Source organism: Anomaloglossus baeobatrachus, chromosome 1 (assembly GCF_048569485.1).
Source record: "Anomaloglossus baeobatrachus isolate aAnoBae1 chromosome 1, aAnoBae1.hap1, whole genome shotgun sequence".
NCBI lineage: Eukaryota > Metazoa > Chordata > Amphibia > Anura > Aromobatidae > Anomaloglossus > Anomaloglossus baeobatrachus.
Window position 1 is genome coordinate 365,267,370 of NC_134353.1, and position 23,591 is coordinate 365,290,960.

General features: G+C 44.9%; 1 protein-coding gene across 2 annotated transcripts in view; it reads left to right on the forward strand.

The window, feature by feature from the left end:
* WRN (WRN RecQ like helicase) overlaps positions 1-23,591 on the forward strand; it is a 345,122-nt gene that overhangs the window by 302,809 nt on the left and 18,722 nt on the right. For both annotated transcript variants that reach the window (XM_075352466.1, XM_075352467.1), the window contains 4 exons: positions 3,174-3,286; positions 7,984-8,098; positions 8,386-8,517; positions 11,768-11,930. In XM_075352466.1, coding sequence (XP_075208581.1) covers positions 3,174-3,286; positions 7,984-8,098; positions 8,386-8,517; positions 11,768-11,930 — 523 coding nt within the window. The remainder of the gene's footprint in view (positions 1-3,173; positions 3,287-7,983; positions 8,099-8,385; positions 8,518-11,767; positions 11,931-23,591) is intronic.

The window sequence follows — 23,591 nt, forward strand, 5'->3', positions numbered from 1 at the left end:
AGATATTAAAACAGCATATTTCATTTCAAATGAGAAGAAAAGAGAAGGAAACTTCCAGAGGGTGGCTCCTTAAGGGAGAAAAAAAAAAAAGATACAAATAGGAAAGGGGTTGTAAGGAATGAGATGGAAGAAAGTGGGAGGAGGAAAGATCCATTTCCTTGATACAGGTTCCATCACCAAACCCACAGCACCCATCCAGGTCCAAACCCATAAGCCATTAGAACAGTCTGGGAATTTTAAGATTCCTGAAACAGAATCCAAATACTCCATGGTCTCCTGAATTTGTCTGAGATGCCAGCATTTTTAACAGAGAATTTCCCCATCCTTCAAATGTTAAACATCTCATTATACCAATCCACTGTAGTGGGGATTTGAGATGATTTAAGAAACCCTTTTTCCAATTCGGAGTCAAGACTAGTCCCAATTCTTGTTCCGGTTCTCAGACCCATTGAAATCTTAACTTGCGCTTGTTTCCCTCCCATGTCAAACCGTTATAAATCAGAACTATAACATGACCAGATGGAGAATCCTGTAAAAACTATTTCTCAAAAAAGTTGGGAAGTTTTGAGATTATAGAAATGATTACAACTGTAAGTACTCAAACCACAAGAATCTTCTGGATGGGTTTCAAGCCTGGAAGGAAACAAATGAGGGTAACTTACCATCATCAAGTAGCTGAAAGATAGGGTTGCCTTCCAGCTGAGAAAACATGTACTTAGAAGTTTTCCACTACTAATTTAACCCCTTCTGACCTAACTCTTCCTAATAATAATTTCCTAATATATTTTTGTTACCTGCCCTGCTCCTGTAAGCCTATGTCTGTGTGGTTGCTTTATTACTCTGTTGTGATGCAGTTATTGCTTCTCCCGATCTGGGGACCAGAATCGGATGCACTGAAGAGTGCTGATCATTGGTGGGGGCGGGGCTACCTCTCAGTGAGTGACAGCAGTCTGAGCACGCATGCTCCGATCAGACCTCACTCTCCTCTCTGCCTTCATCCTGCTGATGCTTTTCTTAGCGCCATCCCTGACAAGCGCGGCTTGTTATTAGAAAGCATCACATGGTTTGTCAGCAGAAGGGACGGCACTTCAAGGCTTCAGTCCCGGACACTCTTTTTAAAAGAAAATGTGATTAGTGTACTCTAGAAACCCTAGGCTAGATGACTTGCTTTTGTGAGCTTAATTAGCTGAAGGATCATAACAGATATTATTTACTGCAGACATTGAGCAAAAAGCTAGATCTAGTTGTATAGGTTTGACAATTGTAAATCGAATGTTCATATGTGTTTTGCGTAGTGCATCCTTTTGCCAGTACTAAGCTGAGGAGCAGCCACCCTACATAAATAGTTGCATAAATAGCAAAAGCACTCTAAGCTGTCTGCATAGCATGAAGAGGCTGGTTGACATTGCTACATCCCTATGTGAACAGTTCTACAATATGATTAATGAATGGTTGACATTGTATACATCCCTATGTGAACAGTTCAACAATATGATTAATATTGCATTTCTTCATAACTTATTTGCAGTATTTCAGAAGTTAAATATACTTGATCATTTAAGTCTCTTAAAGGTAAAGTGTCGCGTTTATTTTTGTATTAATAATAGTGATTATGAAATAAAGTATTTTTAATACAAAAATAAATTCACTTTATATTTAGTTTTTATTTAATTCTAGTTTTACTGAAACACTGGGTGCTGCCATCTTGGATTTGCTGTGAGTAACGATAGTTACCTCAAATACGGCAGCGCCCTGGACTTAGAAGACCGTTGTCGGGCTCCGACCCCTATACGTAACACAGAGACAGCTTCTGCTGTGAAATGGATAAGCCCCTTGGGCTGTCCAGATCACAGCAGAGGGAGGAGATCAGCACTGTCTTTGTGGAGCTCACAGTGTATGCTGTGTGCTGCATTTCTCCCCTGTCACCTGCTCGACATATGCGAGTACTGGCTCCGGTCCACCGCCACTACACTCCCCCTCACCCTTCCGCCACTCTCCGCACCACCACCCATCCCCCGCCACCTCCTCTGCTGCTCCCCTGCCACCGCCCCTCCCCCCGGCCTGCGCTCTCTCTTCTCCCCACCGTTGCCCCTCTCCCTCCTGCTGCTGTCGCCCCTCCTGCTGCTGCCGCCTCCGCCTCCTCCCCCCACTCTCGTGTGCTCACCTCGGGCTGCCGCTCCTACGGAATACAGCGGAGTGCAGTATACGGAGGAGCACTGAATAATGTAGAGCGCGGTATACAGCAGCGCACAGAATACAGCAGAGCACAGTATACAGGGGAGGGCGGTATACGAGGAGCACGGAATACAGCACAGCGTGGTATATATATATATATATATATATATATATATATATATATATATATATATATATATATATATATATATATATATATATATATATATATATATATATATATATATATATATATACATATATATATATATATACATATATATATATATATACATACATATATATATACATATATATATATATATATATATATATATATATATATTTTTTTTTTTTTTTAATTTTATTTTTTAACAACCCCTTCCCTTTAACAAACAAAACCCATTATAAGCTTTGTATGAATTTATAATATAACCAAATGTCACATACCTCTCATGTACCTTGTTGTTCAAATTTTTCTGGTCTGTGCCAGTGTTTAGTTTGCTGCAGTGATAGTGATATGAATCTTCTAGATCAGAATTGCTATTTTATAAAGTGTTTAAGAAGTAACTGTAAGGTCTCATTGAGGTGTCCATAATTTACGTACTTGTTATATCCTTGTTTTTCACCGATAGAACACACACCCATTATAATTTGTAGAGGTATTCATGTCTGTTTTTTTATGTACCAAATGGTCCACAAAAAATAAGAGATATGTCCCACGTCTATTGTGTCTGTGAGAAATCATTGGTAGCACAAGTTGCCATCCATAATGGGTAAGAGAAGAATTGCAATTCTTAATTTTTTTTTTTATTTTTTTTTTAAACGAGAAAATCACTATTGAAACACTTATGGTGAAAACTGACACACTGACCAGTGATAAAAATCTGAACTGAAACACTGATCAACAGCAGACCATTTTTTGCATACATGTTAAATCTGAATGACTCGTTAAACTATAAAAAAATAAATACAATTTTTTTTTCTTCCCCTTGCAGACTACACTGTATGGCAAACTGGTAGCAGCTAGACAAAAAATTGCCAGTGAAAAGGATATCCCACCTGCTGTATTGGCTACAAACAAGGTACTTGTGGATATGGCAAAAATTAGGTAAGTTTGCTTTATCTTTTTTTCCTTTTTAAAATATTTTTAGAATTTATATTCAGATGTTTCTGACATATGTTGGGACAGTTTACACATTGAAAAGAAAAGTAAAGAAATCTTAAGGAATATATTGAGGATGAAAATACCTAATGACACGTGTAGCGGGTAGCAAACGCCAAGCTGACGAGGCTCCGCTCTACTTCTCCAGATAGAACCCGTGTTTGTGATGCGCTCTGGATGGAGGGTGTGACACTTACTTCGGTCTTTAAGGGAGAATCTACCTCCCCGCTTCTGGTCATCATCGTAAGGCTATGTGCCCACGTTGCGTATTTGCATGCAGTTACGCTGCGTATTGCACTGCAGCGTAACTGCATGCATCCTGCGTCCCCTGCACAATCTATGAAGATTGTGCATAATCCATGCCCACGTTGCGTTTTAGATCGCAGCGATTTGCATGCTGGCAAATCGCTGCGTTCTAAAAAGCAACATGTCACTTCTTTCGTGCGCTCTGCATGTGGTCTCCATTCTGTCTATAGGGAGAGGCAGCATCCAGATCGCACGAAATCTGCAGGAATTCTGCAGTCACCGAATTTTCAGAACGGAGCTTTTCAGCTGCGCTCTGAAGCGCACTTGCAGTGACGTTACGCTGCTGTGCAGAGCGCACACACGTGGACATAGCCTAAAAGTGGCAGGGCAACATGTCACACAGAGTCTCTTTACAAAACAACATGAACTGGCTTATTCTTTCTTCAAAATTCTTGACAAACCAGGCTATTTTTATCCCGGTCTACTGCTGCTCTTCTCTGGGTTACTTCTCTGCCTAATGCTCGCACTGGGTATTCGCCTCCCTCCAGCCAAGCCTTAGCCTCTCCTTGTCCCCGTTCTTGTCTCCGCGGCTACCCATTTCCAATTGCTGCTGACAGCTACATTAAACCCATCTCGAGGTTAGACGTAGGATCTAGACACACAGAGAATACCTTGGGTTCCCCAATGGACCCACGTTACAAAGCACCGTTCACACAGCTGGAACCCGTCTGGAGAATTAAATTCTCTCAGGCTTGGCTCACCAGTCAACCATCTGGCCCTCTGTTACTCCTCCCATCCTGGCTCTCAATTTCCTCAGCAACCTGGATGTATCTATCACAATGAACATACTAAAACTTTCACTTACTCTAATCCTATCTAGCTAACATTCCTACTTGACATTCCTATATATTTACCGTACAGACCAAAAGTTTGGACACACCTTCTCATTCAAAAAGTTTCCTTTATTTTCATGACTCTGAAAATTGTAGATTCACATTGAAGACATCAAAACTATGAATGAAAACATGTGGAATGAAATACCTAAGAAAGAAGTGTGAAACAACTGAAAATATGTCTTACATTCTAGGTTCTTCAAAGTAGCCACCTTTTGATTTGATTACTGCTTTGCACACTCTTGGCATTCTCTTGATGAGCTTCAAGAGGTAGTCACCGGAAATGGTTTTCCAACAGTCTTGAAGGAGTTTTTTCAGAAATGCTTAGCACTTGTTGGCCCTTTTGCCTTCACTCTGCGGTCCAGCTCACCCCAAACCATCTCGATTGAGTTCAGGTCTGGTGACTGTGGAGGCCAGGTCATCTGGCGTAGCACCCCATCACTCTCCTTCTTAGTCAAATAGCCCTTACACAGCCTGGAGGTGTGTTTGGGGTCATTGTCCTGTTGACAAATAAATGATGGTCCAACTAAACGCAAACCGGATGGAATAGCATGCCGCTGCAAGATGCTGTGGTAGCCATGCTGGTTCTGTATGCCTTCAATTTTGAATAAATCCCCAACAGTGTCACCAGCAAAGCACCCCCACACAATCACACCTCCTCCTCCATGCTTCACGGTGGGAACCAGCCATGTAGAGTCCATCCGTTCACCTTTTCTACAAAGACACGGTGGTTGGATCCAAAGATCTCAAATTTGGACTCATCAGACCAAAGCACAGATTTCCACTGGTCTAATCCAAACAAGTCTCTTCTGCTTGTTGCCTGTCTTTAGCAGTGGTTTCCTAGCAGCTATTTTACCATGAAGGCCTGCTGCACAAAGTCTCCTCTTAACAGTTGTTCTAGAGATGAGAAGGTGTGTCCAAACTTTTAGTCTGTACTGTGTGTGTGTGTGTGTGTGTGTGTGTGTGTGTGTGTGTGTGTGTATATATGTATATATATATATGTATATATATATATATATATATATATATATATATATATATATATATATATATATATATATATATATATAATTAATACATTATTCACACATAACAGATTATACATTGCATTATTTTACTATAAAATGCACATTGTAATAAAACGCATTCTTCAACAAAAGACTTTAAACTCTCGGCTGCCAGATGGCGCCCACCACTGCACTGCTCCGGCTTTGCTACATAGCCAGCCTGTATTTTCCAGTAGTAGGAACATTTAGACATTATGTTAACCCCATAGGAGTGGGGGTAGTTGGACCACCTCTTTTATGCCTCCATTCTTAAAATTGGCTGTCCTCGACCAGGACTTGCATTAGGCAACAAACACTTATTTATTTTACAGTCTGAATAGCCATAGGCCAGAGTCTATTTCACTCCATCCGGGTACTGAACGGGGGCACACACTTTTATAAGCAAGCTGCCTGTAGGCAGTCTCTTACTCTCCGGCCATGTCATGCTCCGCGCACCTGCCTATTTTCAGCACCAGCCTGGTCCCACTCCTCAGGGTCCACAAGTTCCTTCCACCACCTCCCCTCTCTGCGGATGTCATTCCAGGGTGAACAACACTGTCCTAAAACACAAAGGGTAGGTAAAGTTTCATGGGGAAAAGTCCTTGGGGAAATAAAAACAAAGTCTTTGGGACAAAGAGGCAAGGATAAGGTTCATGGGGCAGGGACAAACTAGTTCGGCACCCGTCTAGCAATTCGGCATTTCAGCAGCGGGGAGCACAACATGCACAACAAAAGTAGGGAAGAGGAAAAAACAACAAAAAGTACCTTCTTTAGGGACCAGCTCTCTAGACTTGTCTCAACAGTACGCAGAACTGTCCCGTTTGTTCAAGATGCAACAGGCATAACTGGAAGTAACAGTACGGATCCGGCACTTCTACGCCACCAGAGACTGGCGGTTAATCTTTCATTGGCTATGGAAACGGTAAGTCTCACCTTCAAATGTGAACTAAGACCGCATAACATAGGCGCCTTTGGAACTTTCAAGAACGCTACCTGGAGTTTCGCCACAAAGGCGCTACCGCCCAGAGCAAATGATAACGCTCCACTGCAGCCGCCTCGTCGAGAACCCTATCCGGAGTCCCATCCTCCAAGATGAACCTGCGGCCGTGCCAGGAGTAGTGGGAGGCCACCTCTCCCACGGTGGCCAGTTGCTAGTATCTAGCCATGAGTGACTTGCTTTGGCTCAGAGTCCCACTCCTGCAGGGTCCAGTGATGTTCCGCCTCTAGCAGGCTTTGGCCTGGCAAATCATGCAGCAGAAGCTGTATCTGGCCCACCGGTCGGGATACTTTTGATTGGCCAGCACCTCCCCAGCTGCCTCCTCCATCAGCGCTTCATCCACTTTGGTCCAATGAGCTCCTTCAAGCGTTCGCGCTCTTAATGGCACTAGTTGACACTGTTGGGGCAGTCTCCCCTTTTGGACTGCACCCTCCAGGGTGGGGCCTCTTTCAGCTCCTCCTCTTCTTCTGTTTCTTCAGGGCTCACCGCCCATTTCCTATCAGTGTTTTGGGAAGGGTGGACTCTCTCTGGTGCTTGCCGGAGGTTGGCACTACTGAACACGGGGCGTTTCTCAATCCCCAGCTTCAGGATACACAGTGCAGCGCTTTATGATCTTTTCTCCCCTCCCCTACTGAACTTACCAGGGGCGGACTTCTCTGCACACAGGGCATTTTTTAATCCCCAGATTCCAAGCACAGCGGATAGTATTTTGCGCTCTTTTTCTTCAAGTCCACCCATGATGGGCGTTTCCCATACTTTGCTCTCGGCCATGTCTTGTCACTTTTACTTCGATGTTCCATAACTTGCTTTTCCCAGGCGTATTCCCCACAGTCCATCTTGACAGATTATGCGAGGAACGACCATTCTTGCAGCGCAACTTTTATAGGGTGGGGCAAACGGTAGGCCAACGGTGCTCCGCTCTATTTCACCAGACTGAACATGTTTGTAATCCACCCTGGACGGGTGGTGAAATACATACTTCGGCCTTCAGGGGAGCATCCACCTCTCCGCTGCCGGTCGCCAGAATTATCTATCACAGTCTACATACTGAAACCTTCTCTCATTCTAATACTTATCTTACTAACATTCCTACTTTATATTCTTATATTTTACATGCACAATTTTATACATTACTATAAAATACACATTATAATAAAATGAATTAGTCAATAAAACACTTTAAACTCTCGGCTACACTGCTCTGGCTCTGCTACATAGCCAGCCCATGTTCTCCAGCAGCAGCAACACTTAAACTTTATGTAAACACCGTAGGACTGGGTGTAATTGGACCATCTCCTACCCATGACCAATGGCTGTACTCTAAATTTTTGCATACATAGTAAGGACAGGCTTGGGTAAATGACTAAAAAAAAAGCTTTGAGCAAAGTAAAGGAAAAAATATTTGCCTTGTATTACACTGTTCTTCTGCAAATCATTCTTTATTTCTTCATAAATCTACAGACCGACTACAATTGAAAATATGAAAAAACTTGATGGGGTGTCAGAGGCAAAGGCCAATATGCTTGCACCCCTTGTGGAGGCTGTGAAGGAATTCTGCCTCGTCAATAGTTTGAAGGTATCAGACATTCATATATTGCATTGTTCCTATAATTTCAGATAACATTTACTAGTAGGCAGATTACTGGCAACTTACATGATGACTGTTAGTCTCCCATTATCCAACTATATGTTTCTTTTCTCCTGTATAATTCCTACAAGAGTTCTAGAAGGTCTATTAAGGTTCTATTAAGGTTTATAGTGCCCTTTAAACCAATATTGAGTAAAATTAATATTCCACTTGACCAACAGATCGGTCTAGTGAACACTAATTCTTCAATAAACTTTGTACATCTTCGCTTTCAGGCTGATTCACTTAATGTTCCTTCTGCAAATTTAACAACCAGTGTGGCTGTTTCCAAAAGCTCATCGTGCATTGTACTTCCTGAGTCTCCTCGTACTACATATTCATTGTTTCAGGAGCAGCACTTGTCAATGGTGAGTGTGACCATTTCTATATTTTTTTATTTGGATTTTATGTGATGCAGCAAGCAATTGTGTCGTTTAAAGGAAATAATACATGGGTTTCTAAATATTTTAAAAATATAAATCTGAAAATTGTGATATGCATGTCTATTCAACCATTGTAGTCTGATATCCCTAAGTAAAATCTTAATGACCAATTGCCTCCAGAAGTCACCTATTTAGTAAATTGAGTCCACCTATGTGTAATTTATTCTCAGTATAACTACAGCTGTTCTGTGAAGGCCTCCCAGGTTTGTTGGAGAACATTACAGGTCAAAAAGTATCATGAAAACTAAGGAATACTCCAAAAAGGTCAGGGTTAAAGTTCTGAAGAAAGAGGAGGAGAGCAAGGCTAGGTTGCAAAAGAAAAAACGAAAAGAACAAAAATCCATCATCCAAAAATGGAAGGAGAATGGCACAACTGCAAACCTAGCAGGACATGACCTTCCAAGCAAATCTGGCGTTTATGGAAGAGTGACAAAAGAAAATCCATTTTTAAAGTACCGTAAGCCATAACAAGTCCTGTTTGCAGATTGGAGACACAGCTAGCATGTGGAAGAAGATGCTTTGATGAGATGAGACCAAATAAAACTTCATGGGCTAAATACAAAAAGCTATGTGTAGTGGAAAATGAACACTGCACATCACCCTGAAAGCACTATTCCCACTGTCAAACTTGTTGGTGGCAGCATCATGCTGTCGATGATTTTCTTCAGCAGGGACAGGGGAGCTGGCCAGAGTCGTTGGGAAGATGGAGCTAAATACAGGGCAATCCTGGAGGGAAATCTGTTAGAGGCTGCAAAAGATCTGAGACTGAAAATGACCCTAAACACACTGCCAGAGCTACAGTGGAATGGTTTAGATCAAAGCCTATTCATGTGTGTAAATGGCCTGGTCACAGTCCAGACCTAAGTCCCACTGAGAATCTCTGGCAAGACTGGAAAATTACTGTTTACAATAGCTTTCCATCCAATCTCACCGAACTAGAGCTATCTTGCACAGAAGAATGGACAAAAATGTCAGCTTCTAGATGTGCAAAGCTCCTAGAGACATACAGCAAAATACTTGCAACAGTAATTGCAGTGTTAGGTGATTATACAAAGTATTGACTCAGGGGGCTGAATATTTATATGCATCACAATTTTCAGATTTATATTTTTAAAATATTTAAAAAATCATTTAATATATCCTTTACATTTCAAAAATACTTGCTACTTATAGTTGAAATATCAAATAAAATACATTAAAGTTTGTAAGTGTAACATGAAAAAAATATAAAAAAAAAGTTCACAGGGTCGCAGGATTTAAGGCACTATATCGATCTTAAAAGCCTTACCAATACAAATGCATGTCACAATGTTCACATTTCTGTTTGTAAAATATTAGACAACCATTTATAATTTCCTTTACACCATAAATAATTGCTACGTTGCATTGGTTTATCAATCCCAATAAAATACATTTACATTTGTGAGTGTAATGAGAACATATGTGAAAAAGTTCACAGGGCATGAATACTTTTTCAAGAGACTGTATCGATCTGAAAAGCCTCACCAGTATAGAGCTGTAAAGAAATTTTCCTGTTCTAACATTGAACCAAAAGACAGAGTGCAGACATGGCAATGTGCTCTTTTTGTGATTGGATAAGAATCTCTTAATTTGGAGTTGATGCCAATGTGTGCAACTTAGAATTACTTTCCGTTCCTTGTTGAAAAAGGGTTAGAAGTAGTGATAAGCAAACCCGAACTGTAAAGGTCAGGGTCCGTATTGGATATCTAGTGTCCATGTTCGGACTCCGAACAAGGACTTCTCAGGGAAATTCCGTGTAATTGTTCAGATCCAGCTACTTGGATAATGATCAAAATTAAAAAATAAAAAAAACGGAATAAAACAGGACTGGTATACTTACCGACCTTCCCTGCAGTTTTAACACTACTTCCGGGTCTAATGATTAGCTCTCATACATATTCACTGCTTCCAGTGGGCGGGCAATAACCATGGGCCTCCCCAGCCTGAGAATACCAACCCCCAGCTGTCGGCTTTATCATACCCAGGTAGCAAAATTGGGGGAGTCTACATGCCTTTTTTTAAAAAATTATTTAAATTTTTTTTTAAAAAAAGCCACATAGAGTCCCTCTTATTTTGAGACACAGCCAAGATAAGCACATCTGGGGGCTGCAGCCTGTAGCCGTCTGCTTTATCTCCACTGGGTATCACAATATAAGGGGATTCTAAGCAATTTTTTAAATTTATTTTTACACCACTATAGGGATACAGACAGCGTGTGTGATTCCAACCAACCACAGACGCTGTCACACAGGGTGGGGGTCACTGTCTGTCTTCAACAAAACACAGGCGCTGGGACTGATGGTGGGCAGGGGAAGCAGTGAATATGTATGAGAGCTAATCATCAGACTCGGAAGCAGTGTTACCGACCTTCCCTGTGGCTGTAAGTATAACGGTCTTGCTTTATAGCCCACCAGCCCATTCTACCACCATTTTACAGCACAATTTTCAGGTCTCCATAGATTTATATTGGGTTTGGCGTGCGGGCAGATGTTCAGATGCAAGTCCAGTCCCGAACCGGAGTTTTTAATTTTTTTATTTTTTTTTTAAAGGTCCGTCCAGACCCACCAAACTCGCATAGTTGTGCGTTCGCCCATCTCTAGTTGTAAGAAATAGCCAAGAGTGGCTATGTAGGTGGAGAATAGAAGCTGTTGGTGGAACTAGCCTTTAGCCAACATCTATTATTTGTGTATGGCCAGTTTTACTGTGATTTAATGATCATTGATTTCCCCCACCATGGACTCAGGAGAAGTTGCCCATTTCTAGCAGCTGCTTGGCCACAATCCAAACATATATTCCTAACACAACCAAGAAATCAGCCAGTAACGTTATCTTTTTATTACAAATTCTTTATTGTCATCACAAAAGGAGTACAGGGAAAAAATACATCACAATCCATAAGCTACAATATTTGGAACACTTAAAGTTTTTCAAATATATGGTATAAATTTCATATGATCCAACAGGAGTTAACCTACTTAGTTTTACCATGTGACAGTCAACATTCTGACTGCTAGGGCTTAGAGACTGCACGGACACTAACAGAACTACCAAATGTCACATGTCAATCCTAGTCAATGTGAAATTAAGACCAATAAACATCTTGTAAGTTTTACCTTTTGTATTTCAAGTGTATTTTTTGCATTTTTCTTTTCAGCAAAAGATTGCCGATACCCGAAGCATAAGCTTGACGGCTGTTGGCATGCATTTATGGCAAGCACTGAAAGCTGGTTATCCCGTCAATGTGCAGCGAGCTGGCTTGACACCTGCTTTACAGAAGACAATTACTGATATCATTAAAGGACCAAGCATCAACTCAGGTTAGACTTACAAATAAATATTTTCTTTTGCACAGACTGATTTACCGTATTTTCAGATTATAAGACCACATACACACATTGGGTATTTGGTGAGTTTTTTTACTTCAGTATTTTTAAGCCAAAACCAGGAGTGGAGCAATCAGACGAAATGTATATAATAGAAACACTTGCACCACTTTTGTATTTTTTGCCTACTATTGGATCTTGCTTACAAAAACTGAGGTAAAAAAAAATCACCAAATACTTAATGTGTGCACATGGCCTAACCATGAGATGCACCCTAGGTTTAGCCAGCAGAAAATAGGAAAAACCTTTTCTTTTAATTAAAACTTCCCTGGTGGAGTAAAGTGGAGGGGGGGTCATTATTATTAATTTTAATGCACTAGCATAGAGTATTGAAGTAATCTATTTTTAGTGTTTCTCTGCATTGTGTATTATATACACACAGCTCTGCTACAAACAGACTACATGTACAGACCTACACAGCTGTACTACATCTACAATTAGACAGGTAGCTCTACTGCATTACATTTACAGACACACACAGCCAAGCCACATACATGTTTACAGACACACATTCTGCTACTGTGTTTTTCCAAAAATAAGACACTGTTTTATATTTTCTTTGTCGCTCCATTGGGAGACCCAGACAATTGGGTGTATAGCTTCTGCCTCCAGAGGCCACACAAAGTATTACACTTTAAAAAGTGTAACCCCTCCCCTCTGCCTATACACCCTCTCGTGCATCACGGGCTCCTCAGTTTATGCTTTGTGTGGAAGGAGGCACACATCCACTCATGCTCCCATTTTAGTCAGCAGCAGCTGCTGATTTTATCGGTTGGAAGAAAGGAGGGCCCCCACAGGGCCCCCGGCATGCTCCCTTCTCACCCCACTAAGTCGGCGGTGCTGTTAAGGTTGAGGTACCCATTGCGGGTACAGAGGCTGGAGCCACATGCCGTTTTCCTTCACCATCCCTTAGAGGCTCTGGGAGAAGTGGGATCCTAACCGGTCATCCATTCACTGGGACCGGGCTCCCTCCGCAGCCCCTGTGGGAATCTGCCGGACAGGAGACTTTGTATCCTCAGGGACAGGGCCCTGCATCTAAAGGTACTCTGTGTCCCCATGGGGACGGTGCATGGAGCGCTTGTTTCACAGACGCTGCAGCAGCTGCTGGTTTTGTGACGACCGGGACTTCCGCGCCGACCGCGCCTGTTTGTCAGCCGCAGTATTAAATTTAGTCCCCGGCTTCATTGCGGCCTAGTACCATAACTCCCGCCCCCGGGCCTGCCAGTCAGGGGTAAGGGCGGGACGGTCGACCTGACGTCGGCAGTGAGGGCTGGAGCATACTTTAGGTTTCCTCCCCCCCTCACTGATCACTGTGGGGCACCAGATTCCCGCACTTTACTAGTCGCCGCCCACGGCTCCCTCCTCCCCTGAGAGCTCCGGCAGCCATTTTTACACACATTCTGCCGGTGGAGGATTTCAGGAACGAGCTCTGCAGCTCTGGGAGACCTAAGGCAGGGAATCTGGTGGACACACACCGCTTTGGGCGGTCGGTAAGCCACACCGGTCACCCGGTGCTGGTTCCCCTAGGGTGCCGGAGTATATATATATATATATAATATATATATATATATATATATATATATTTGTATATATTTTCTCTGTTCGGCCGGGTTGTTTTGCTTTTGGCTATATACCCTCAGTGATCACTCTCCTAGGAGACAACAGCATGTCGTCCACAAGGAGCAAGGGCGCTAAGGCAAAGGGGTTTTTTTTTTTTGCAACCTGTACCTCTTGTGCGGCTAGGTTACCTGCAGGTTCCACCTACCCTCACTGTGAGCAATGCTCGACCCCTGTTGCACTTGCTCAGCCGGAGCCTCGGGCACTAGTGGGCCCCTCGGTTCAGGCAGACCCTCCTGCTTCCCCTGTCCAGGCGGCAGGGACAGACTTTGCAGTTTTTGCTGAGAAACTCTCTGAGTCGCTTTCACAATCCATGGCTCAGTCTATGGACAAATGGTCTGCCAAGCTACTAGAAGCCTTGCAGTCCAGACCGGTCCTTACACAGGCCCCGGGCACTGTTGGATCATCGCCTCCAGGCCCCTCTCGGTCTGCGCCGCAGCGTGCTCCCGGGGTGGCCCCTAGGTCTCACGTGGAGGACTCCGGCACGGACCACAGTCCCAGACCGGCTAAGCGGGCTTGCTGGGAATCTTCCCCGACTTCCTCACGCTGCTCGGGGTCTCAGCTTGAGGACTCTCTGGAGGATGAGGCGGACGTCGCAGCTCAGGGCTCTGACCCTGACGTTGCTCTCAATCTTGATACACCTGAAGGGGACGCCATAGTAAATGACCTTATAGCGTCCATCAACCAGGTGCTAGATCTTTCTCCCCCAACTCCACCTATAGAGGAATTCGGCTTCGCAGCAGGAGAAACACCAGTTTAGGTTTCCCAAACGTACACTGAGTGCGTTTTTCGATCACTCTAACTTCAGAGATGCTGTCCAGAAGCACAGAGCATTTCCGGACAAGCGCTTTACTAAGCGCCTTAATGACACACGTTACCCCTTCCCCTCTGACGTAGTTAAGGGTTGGGCTCAATGTCCCAAGGTGGACCCTCCAGTCTCTAGACTGGCGGCTAGATCTGTAGTATCAGTTGCAGATGGCTCATGCCCCGGCCTTTGCAGCTGTGTGGGCACTCCAAGCTATCTCAGCTTGTCTGTCTGAGATTAATGCGGTCACACGTACCTCTGCTCCGCAAGCTTCGTCTTTGACTTCTCAGGCGTCGGCTTTTTCGTCCTACGCCATGAACGCCGTCCTGGACTCTGCTAGCCGTACAGCGGTAGCATCCGCTAATTCGGTGGCAGTCCGCAGGGCCATGTGGCTACGCGAATGGAAGGCAGACTCTGCTTCCAAGAAGTTCTTAACCGGTTTGCCGTTTTCTGGTGACCGATTGTTTGGCGAACGATTGGATGAAATTATTAAGGAATCCAAGGGAAAGGACTCGTCCTTACCCCAGTCCAAACCGAAGAGACCTCAGCAACGGAAAATACAACCGAGGTTTCGGTCCTTTTGGCCCTCAGCCAAGAGAAGGGCCAGAGGAACTCTTATGCGTGGCGGTCTAAGTCACGCCCCCAAAAAACCGCCGGAGGCACTGCCTCCAAGGCGGCCTCCTCATGACTTTCGGCCTCCCCGAACCGCATCCTCGGTCGGTGGCAGGCTCTCCCGCTTTTGCGACGCCTGGTGGCCACATGTCCAAGACCGATGGGTGAGAGACATTCTGTCTCACGGTTACAGGATAGAGTTCAGCTCTCGTCCTCCGACTCGTTTCTTCAGAACATCTCCGCCCCCATCTCGGGCCGGCGCACGTTTTCAGGCGGTGGACGCTCTGAAGTCAGAAGGAGTGGTGATTCCCGTTCCCCCTCAGGAACATGGTCACGGCTTCTACTCCAACTTGTTCGTGGTGCCAAAGAAGGACGGATCATTCCGTCCCGTTCTGGACCTCAAACTGCTCAACAGGCATGTGAGCACCAGAAGGTTTCGGATGGAATCTCTCCGCTCGGTCATCGCTTCGATGTCACAAGGAGACTTCCTAGCATCAATCGACATCAAGGATGCTTATCTCCATGTGCCGATCGCACCCGAGCATCAACGCTTCCTGCGTTTCGCCATCGGGGACGAACACCTTCAGTTCGTGGCACTGCCTTTCGGCCTGGCGACAGCCCCATGGGTCTTCACCAAGGTCACGGCATCCGTTGTGGCGGTCCTGCACTCTCAGGGCCACTCGGTGATCCCTTACTTAGACGATCTCCTAGTCAGGGCACCCTCCCGGGTGGCGTGTCAACACAGCCTGACCGTCGCTCTGGAGACTCTCCAGCGGTTCGGGTGGATCATCAACTTCCCAAAGTCCAAGTTGACACCGACCCAATCACTGACTTACCTCGGGATGGAGTTTCATACTCACTCAGCGGTAGTCAAGCTACCGCTGGACAAACAGCTTTCGCTGCAGACAGGGGTGCAATCTCTTCTTCGGGGCCAGGCACACCCCTTGAGGCGCCTCATGCACTTCCTGGGGAAGATGGTGGCAGCAATGGAGGCAGTGCCCTTCGCGCAGTTTCATCTGCGCCCACTCCAATGGGACATTCTCCGCAAATGGGACAGGAGGTCGACGTCCCTCGACAGGAACGTGTCTTTCCCTTGCAGCCAAAACCTCTCTTCAGTGGTGGCTTCTTCCCACTTCTCTATCACAGGGAAAATCCTTCCTGCCCCCATCCTGGGCTGTGGTCACGACGGACGCGAGCCTGTCAGGGTGGGGAGCGGTTTTTCTCCACCACAGGGCTCAGGGAACCTGGACTCCGATAGAGTCTTCCCTTCAGATCAATGTTCTGGAGATAAGGGCAGTGTATCTAGCCCTAAAGGCGTTCCATCGGTGGCTGGAGGGCAGGCAGATCCGCATACAGTCGGACAACGCCACGGCGGTCGCGTACATCAACCACCAGGGCGGCATGCGCAGCCGTCAAGCCTTCCAGGAAGTCCGGCGGATTCTGCTGTGGGCGGAGGCCACAGCCTCCACCATCTCCGCAGTTCACATCCCGGGCGTAGAAAACTGGGAAGCAGAGTTTCTCAGTCGTCAGGGCATGGATGCGGGGGAATGGTCTCTTCACCCAGACGTGTTTCGAGAGATCTGTCGCCGCTGGGGAACGCCGGACGTCGATCTCATGGCGTCACGGCACAACAACAAGGTCCCGGCCTTCATGGCACGGTCTCAAGATCACAGAGCTTTGGCGGCAGACGCGTTAGTTCAGGATTGGTCGCAGTTTCGACTCCCTTATGTGTTTCCTCCTCTGGCGATGTTGCCCAGAGTGTTACGCAAGATCAGATCCGACTGTCGTCGCGCCATTCTCGTCGCTCCAGATTGGCCGAGGCGGTCGTGGTACCCGGATCTGTGGCATCTCACGGTGGGTCAGCCGTGGGCGCTTCCAGACCGCACAGACCTGCTGTCACAAGGCCCGTTTTTCCATCTGAATTCTGCGGCCCTCAACCTGACTGTGTGGCCATTGAGTCCTGGCTCCTAGCGTCGTCGGGTTTATCGCAGGATGTCATTGCCACTATGAGACAGGCCAGGAAACCAACGTCCGCCAAGATCTATTACAGGTCGTGGCGGATCTTCTTGTCCTGGTGCTCTGATAAGGGTTTTACTCCCTGGCCTTTTGCCTTACCCATTTTTCTTTCATTCCTTCAATCCGGAATGGACAAGGGTTTGTCACTCGGCTCTATCAAAGGACAAGTATCGGCGCTCTCAGTATTTTTTCAAAAGCGCCTGGCAAGGCTTCCGCAGGTCCGCACGTTCCTGCAGGGAGTTTGCCACATAGTTCCACCCTACAAGCGTCCGCTGGAACCCTGGGACCTTAACAGGGTGTTAATGGCTCTTCAAAAACCACCGTTCGAGCCGCTGAGGGATGTTTCTTTATCACGTCTTTCGCAGAAGGTGGCTTTTCTTATGGCAATTACCTCACTCCGAAGAGTGTCGGAGCTTGCAGCGCTGTCATGCAAATCCCCTTTCCTGGTTTTTCACCAGGATAAGGTGGTTCTGCGTCCTATCCCGGAGTTTCTCCCTAAGGTGGTATCTCCTTTTCATCTCAATCAGGATATCTCCTTACCGTCATTTTGCCCTCATCCAGTTCACCAGTGTGAAAAGGATTTGCATTCATTAGATTTAGTGAGAGCACTCCGGCTCTACGTGTCTCGCACGGCGCCCCTGCGCCGTTCAGATGCGCTCTTTGTCCTGGTCGCTGGCCAGCGTAAGGGTTCGCAGGCTTCCAAGTCAACTTTGGCTCGGTGGATCAAGGAACCAATTCTTGAAGCCTACCGTTCTTCGGGGCTTCCTCTTCCTTCGGGGCTGAAAGCCCATTCTACCAGAGCCGTGGGTGCGTCCTGGGCATTGCGACACCGGGCTACGGCTCAGCAGGTGTGTCAGGCAGCTACCTGGTCTAGTCTGCACACCTTCACAAAACACTATCAGGTGCATACCTATGCTTCGGCAGATGCCAGTCTAGGTAGGCGAGTCCTTCAGGCGGCGGTTGCCCACCTGTAGGAAGGGGTCGTTTTTTCGGCTCTCTGTTATTGAGGTATTCTTTTACCCACCCAGGGACTGCTTTTGGACGTCCCAATTGTCTGGGTCTCCCAATGGAGCGACAAAGAAGAAGGGAACTTTGTTTACTTACCGTAAATTCCTTTTCTTCTAGCTCCTATTGGGAGACCCAGCACCCGCCCCTGTTCCCTTCGGGCTGGTTGTTCTTTTGTGTACACATGTTGTTCATATTGAATTGTTCTTTTGGTTCATGGTTTTCAGTTCTCCGAACATCCTTCGGATTGAATTTACCTTAGACCAATTTATAAGTTTCCTCCTTCCTGCTTTTGCACCAAAACTGAGGAGCCCGTGATGCACGGGAGGGTGTATAGGCAGAGGGGAGGGGTTACACTTTTTAAAGTGTAATACTTTGTGTGGCCTCCGGAGGCAGAAGCTATACACCCAATTGTCTGGGTCTCCCAATAGGAGCTAGAAGAAAAGGAATTTACGGTAAGTAAACAAAATTCCCTTCTTTTTTGCCCCCCAAAAAAGCACTAGGGCTTATTTTTGGAGGAGGTCTTATTCTTGGAGAAACACGGTTGGGGGTAAGTTTACCCCCCAAAAAAGCAGACTCCCCCCCCACTTCCCAGGAGACTCATACTCACCAGACCAGGACTTCTGTGTGGTTCCCAGGTCCTCCTGTGATCTCCGGTCGGTGCTGCACGCCGTCCTACCCTGCTGCTAGCTGACACGCTGACACACACAGCAGATCGCAGGCGCACACACACACACACACACACACACACACACAGCAGATCACAGATATACACAGCAGATCACACACAGCAGATCGCAGGCACACACCGCAGATCACAGATACACACATCCGATCGCAGGCACACACAGCCGATCACAGATACACACATCCTATCGCAGGCACACACAGTCGATCACAGATCCACGCATCCGATTGCAGGCACTCACAGCCGATCGCAGATACACACATCCGATCGCAGACACACACAGCCGATCGCAGACACACACAGCCGATCGCAGACACACACACAGCCGATCGCAGACACACACACAGCTGATCGCAGACACACACACAGCCGATCGCAGACACACACACAGCCGATCGCAGACACACACACACACAGCCGATCGCAGACACACACACACAGCCGATCGCAGACACACACACACAGCCGATCGCAGACACACACACGCAGCCGATCGCAGACACACACACGCAGCCGATCGCAGACACACACACGCAGCCGATCGCAGACACACACACGCAGCCGATCGAAGACACACACGCAGCCGATCGAAGACACACACACACAGCCGATCGCAGACACACACACACAGCCGATCGCAGACACACACACAGCCGATCGCAGACACACACACACATACATACATCACATCCAGCACTTACGGCAGCAGGGAATGAGAGCAAGTCACGTGTCCGGCCGCAGGTCCTGTTCGTCGCGCTGCACCGCACTGCCTCTCAGGATTCTCCCGGCGAGAAGAGATCGGTGTCGCTGGATGAGGTGAGTGTGTATGCGATCCGATGTTTGTGTGTTTGTGTGTGTGTGATTTGATGTTTGCGTGTGATCCGATTTTTGTGTGCGATCTGATTGTGTGCGCGATCTGACTGTATGTGCGATCCGATGTTTGTGTGTGAGATCTGGTGTGTGTGTGTGTGTGATCTGATTGTGTGTGTGTGTGTGAGAGAGAGCTGATGTGTGCGGGTGTGCGATCACTGCAGGTCCTGCTGCTCGGTGTTTGGTGAGTGTGATTGCCGGGTGCCGCTGTGTATAATGAAGTGTCCTGTAGTATCTGTAACTTTTTTAGCTGCACGGAGACTTCATTATTGATCCGGGACTAGGGCTTATTTTCGGAGGAGGGCTTATATTTAAGCCTTTCTCCGAAAATGCTGAAAACTCCTGCTAGGGCTTATTTTTGGGGGAGGTCTTATTTTTGGAAAAACACGGTACATATACATTAACAGACACATAGCTCTGCTACATGTACATTTAGAACACACAGTTCTGCTACATGTATATTTACAAACACACACTATTACCAAATCTTGTAATTCCTGATTGGATCTGAACTGAGGCTTTAGGAACTGAGCTACTGAAGGACCTTCTACCCGATTAACTCAAAGGAAATTTCCGGTCATGTGATCAATCACATGACATGAAAGGTCCTTAAGTTAATCATTAGGATGTTCCTTCAGCTGCTCAGCTACTGCAGCCTCCGTTCAGTCTCTGTAAGCTTTCATTCCTGCTGTGTACTGCTCACCTAGAGAGCAGGAGGGAAGAAATCCATTCTCTCTATGATCACTAAGGACGCAATGTGAAGGCTCTCTTCCATCACAGGAAGCTGCCTCCGACTTTATGACTTACACACTTTTTAGCAGAAGGTTTTTTTTTTGTTAAATGCATCTTTCAGTATGAAAAATACAGGATATATGTCGTACATGTACAGTGCAACAGGTAAAGATTTCCACCATATATGTATCATCAGCTGTATATTATTACTGACATCCAGCTGTAACAGTTAGAATTGGTGCCAGCACCAGTTGTAGCTATTTAGCTCTCTAGATGCACTGCAACATCTATATCATTGTGAGAGAAAGGGTGTTACTTTCTTTCACTTCCTCAGAGCTCCTTCAATCCTATCACATTGTATAATACCAGTGGTTACTATGGCATCTTAAGCCAACTAATGGTCTCAGAGTTCGGCACATAAAGAAATCCTGTCAGTGTAAAACTCACAGGTCTAATAAACTAAAAACAAATTGAGGGAGACAGAAAGCACAGAAAGGTCTTACTCGAGTAGAGTAGTGGATATGAAGGGATCAGGAAGGCTCATCTATATAAGTCACAACCAGTGTTGAAACATGTACCAACGGCTGCTTCAACTACCTGGGGCAAGATGATAGGTGCAGATCAAAGAAAGGATTAAATGCTGCGCTGCCATTGAAGGAAATCCAAGACCAAATGGCTAGAAATCGTGCTCTTTATTCATCTACGCGTATAAGAGATTATTCTCTTTCTTCAGGATCATCCATTAATGTTTAATAATAATAACAATATGAAAAGAAGATAAAATACTAATGTAAAGAATAAATACATTTTATCCTACATTTGTTACATACATTTTGAAACTGACGAGCGGGGTGATACACAACGCCACACAGATCAGGTGAATGTGTGGATCACATTTTGTTGTCGCAAAATTAGCACCGTATTCACGTCGGAATGCCAACAAAAAAACAATAAAATCCAAGGGAACCAACGAAAACTGAGTAAAATTTTCAGTGGAAATAATTAACGAAAACTGAAACCAACGATTACCGATGTCATCAAAAACCGAGGAACCACTACCCTTAAACTATATGACTTGGGTCAAACGTTTTGCCACAAGCTTCTCACAATAGTTGGTAGGAATTTTGGCCCATTCCTTCTGACAGAACTGGTGTAACTGAGCCATGTTTGTTGGTCGCATTGCTTGCACCTGCCTTTTCAGCTTTGCCCATACATTTTCAATAGGATTGAGATCAGGGGTGTTTGATGGCCACTCCAAAACATTGACTTTGTTATCCTTAAGCCACTTTGTAACCCGTTTGGCAGTATGCTGCAGATCATTGTCCATTTGGAAGACTCATTTCCGTCCAAGCTTTAAGTTCCTGGCTGATGTCTTGAGATGTTAATTGAGTATTGCCACATAATCTTCTTTCCTCATGATGCCATCTATTTTGTGATGTGCATCAGTCCCTCCTGCAGCAAAACAACCCCACAACATGATGCAGACACCTCTGTGTTTCACAGTTGGGATGGTGTTTTTAGGCTTCAAAGCCTCTATTTTTTTTTCAAAACATAACGATGCTCCTTATGGCTAAACAGTTAAATTTTAGTTTCATCAGACTACAGGACATGTCTCCAAAAATGAACATCTTTGTTCCTGTATGCATTTGCAAACATTAACCTGGCTTTTTTATGTTTCTTTTGGAATCATGGCTTCTTCCTTGCAGAGTCGCCTTTCAGCCCATGTTGATGCAGTGCTCGTTTCACTGTGAATAATGACACAGTCTTACCAGCTTCCTCCAGCATCTTCACAAGGTTTTTTGATTTTGTTCTTGGCTAGATATTCCCATCTAGTTTGTACTTGCGTGTAATTGTTCCTACTTATGAACGAGGCGCCTTCAGGTATCTGAAAATTGTACCCAAGGATGAATCAGACTTGTGCAAGTTCACAATTCTCTTCCTGAGATCTTAGCTGATTTCTTTTGACTTTCCCACAATGCTACAAAAAGAAGCAGTGTGGTTCAGATGTGCAATAAAATACATCCACATGTGTGTCTCTAACTCAGATGTTGCCAATAAACTATCAGAAGCTTCCAAAGACATGACGACATCATATGGGCTGTCCCATATTGTTTAAAGGCTTAGTACTCTTAGTTTGCAGAAAGTAATAAAAATGCCTTAAAACATCCTCTCTCTCATTTTTCTGGCATTTGGCAAATATAAATAATTTTGGTTCCTAATTGACCGAAAACGGAAAAGATGTATTCTGATTTCATGTTAGATAGTGAAAATAACATGCATATGTGTCTTTTTAGATAGTGTATTTTAACTTCTGGCTTCAACGGTATATTGCACCCAAACAGGATCAATAGTCCTGTGGCACACGCAACGGAGCAGGGTAGGAATTATGCCTGACACCATACTCATGTCCCTTGACGAACCTTTAGACATCATTTATTAAGGGAGAAATGTGTCGTGACAATGGCCTCTGATACTTTTGACCAGGAGTCACCTTGTTTGGACACTGCAGCACATCATCTGAGCGAGGTACCCTGTACCTCTTGGGCTGTAATTTTATAGCTTCATATACATACATATTGTATATTAGCTTCTGAATAAGCAAGGGGTATTATAGGGATACTTAGGCTGGTCAGCCCATATCCACAATAATTCCTACCCTGCTCTGTTGTGTATGCTTTGCACTTTTCACATGACTGTATTTATCCTGTTTGGATGTAATGTACCTTTTTATTTTCTGCACTTTATATTCTTTTTGGGGTAAAACATTTTAATAAATTACTATTAAAGCTCTATGTGTTTAAGGGTCAAACAAGCTTTTTTTTTTCTCTGTTTTGACACCTACCCTTCTATACAAACACTAAAATCTTTCTAACAGCTTAACAAAAGAATGTTTAAAAAATGGCAACATAAAGTAGTTATATGGGAAATGGTATTGCAAATGTTTCAAATTTTTCAGTAAATATTTTGATAACTGAAATCTTACCAACTCAAATTTACCACCAACACAAAGTAGAATGTGCAAGTGCTCTCCCTACAGCACTGCCCTGCATATCAATCATCTTCACTATATTTTTATCTTATATGCACCTCACAATCTACTCTGATGAAGGTTTTATAGGTCGAAATGACATTTTCTGTATTGATTGCCATTATGAAATAAACGTCAACTATTCTAGCATCTATATTGGAGTGTCAAGTTTCCTGTCAAATTATAAAGGTATCACTAAAAACAGTCTGAGTATTGTCTTAG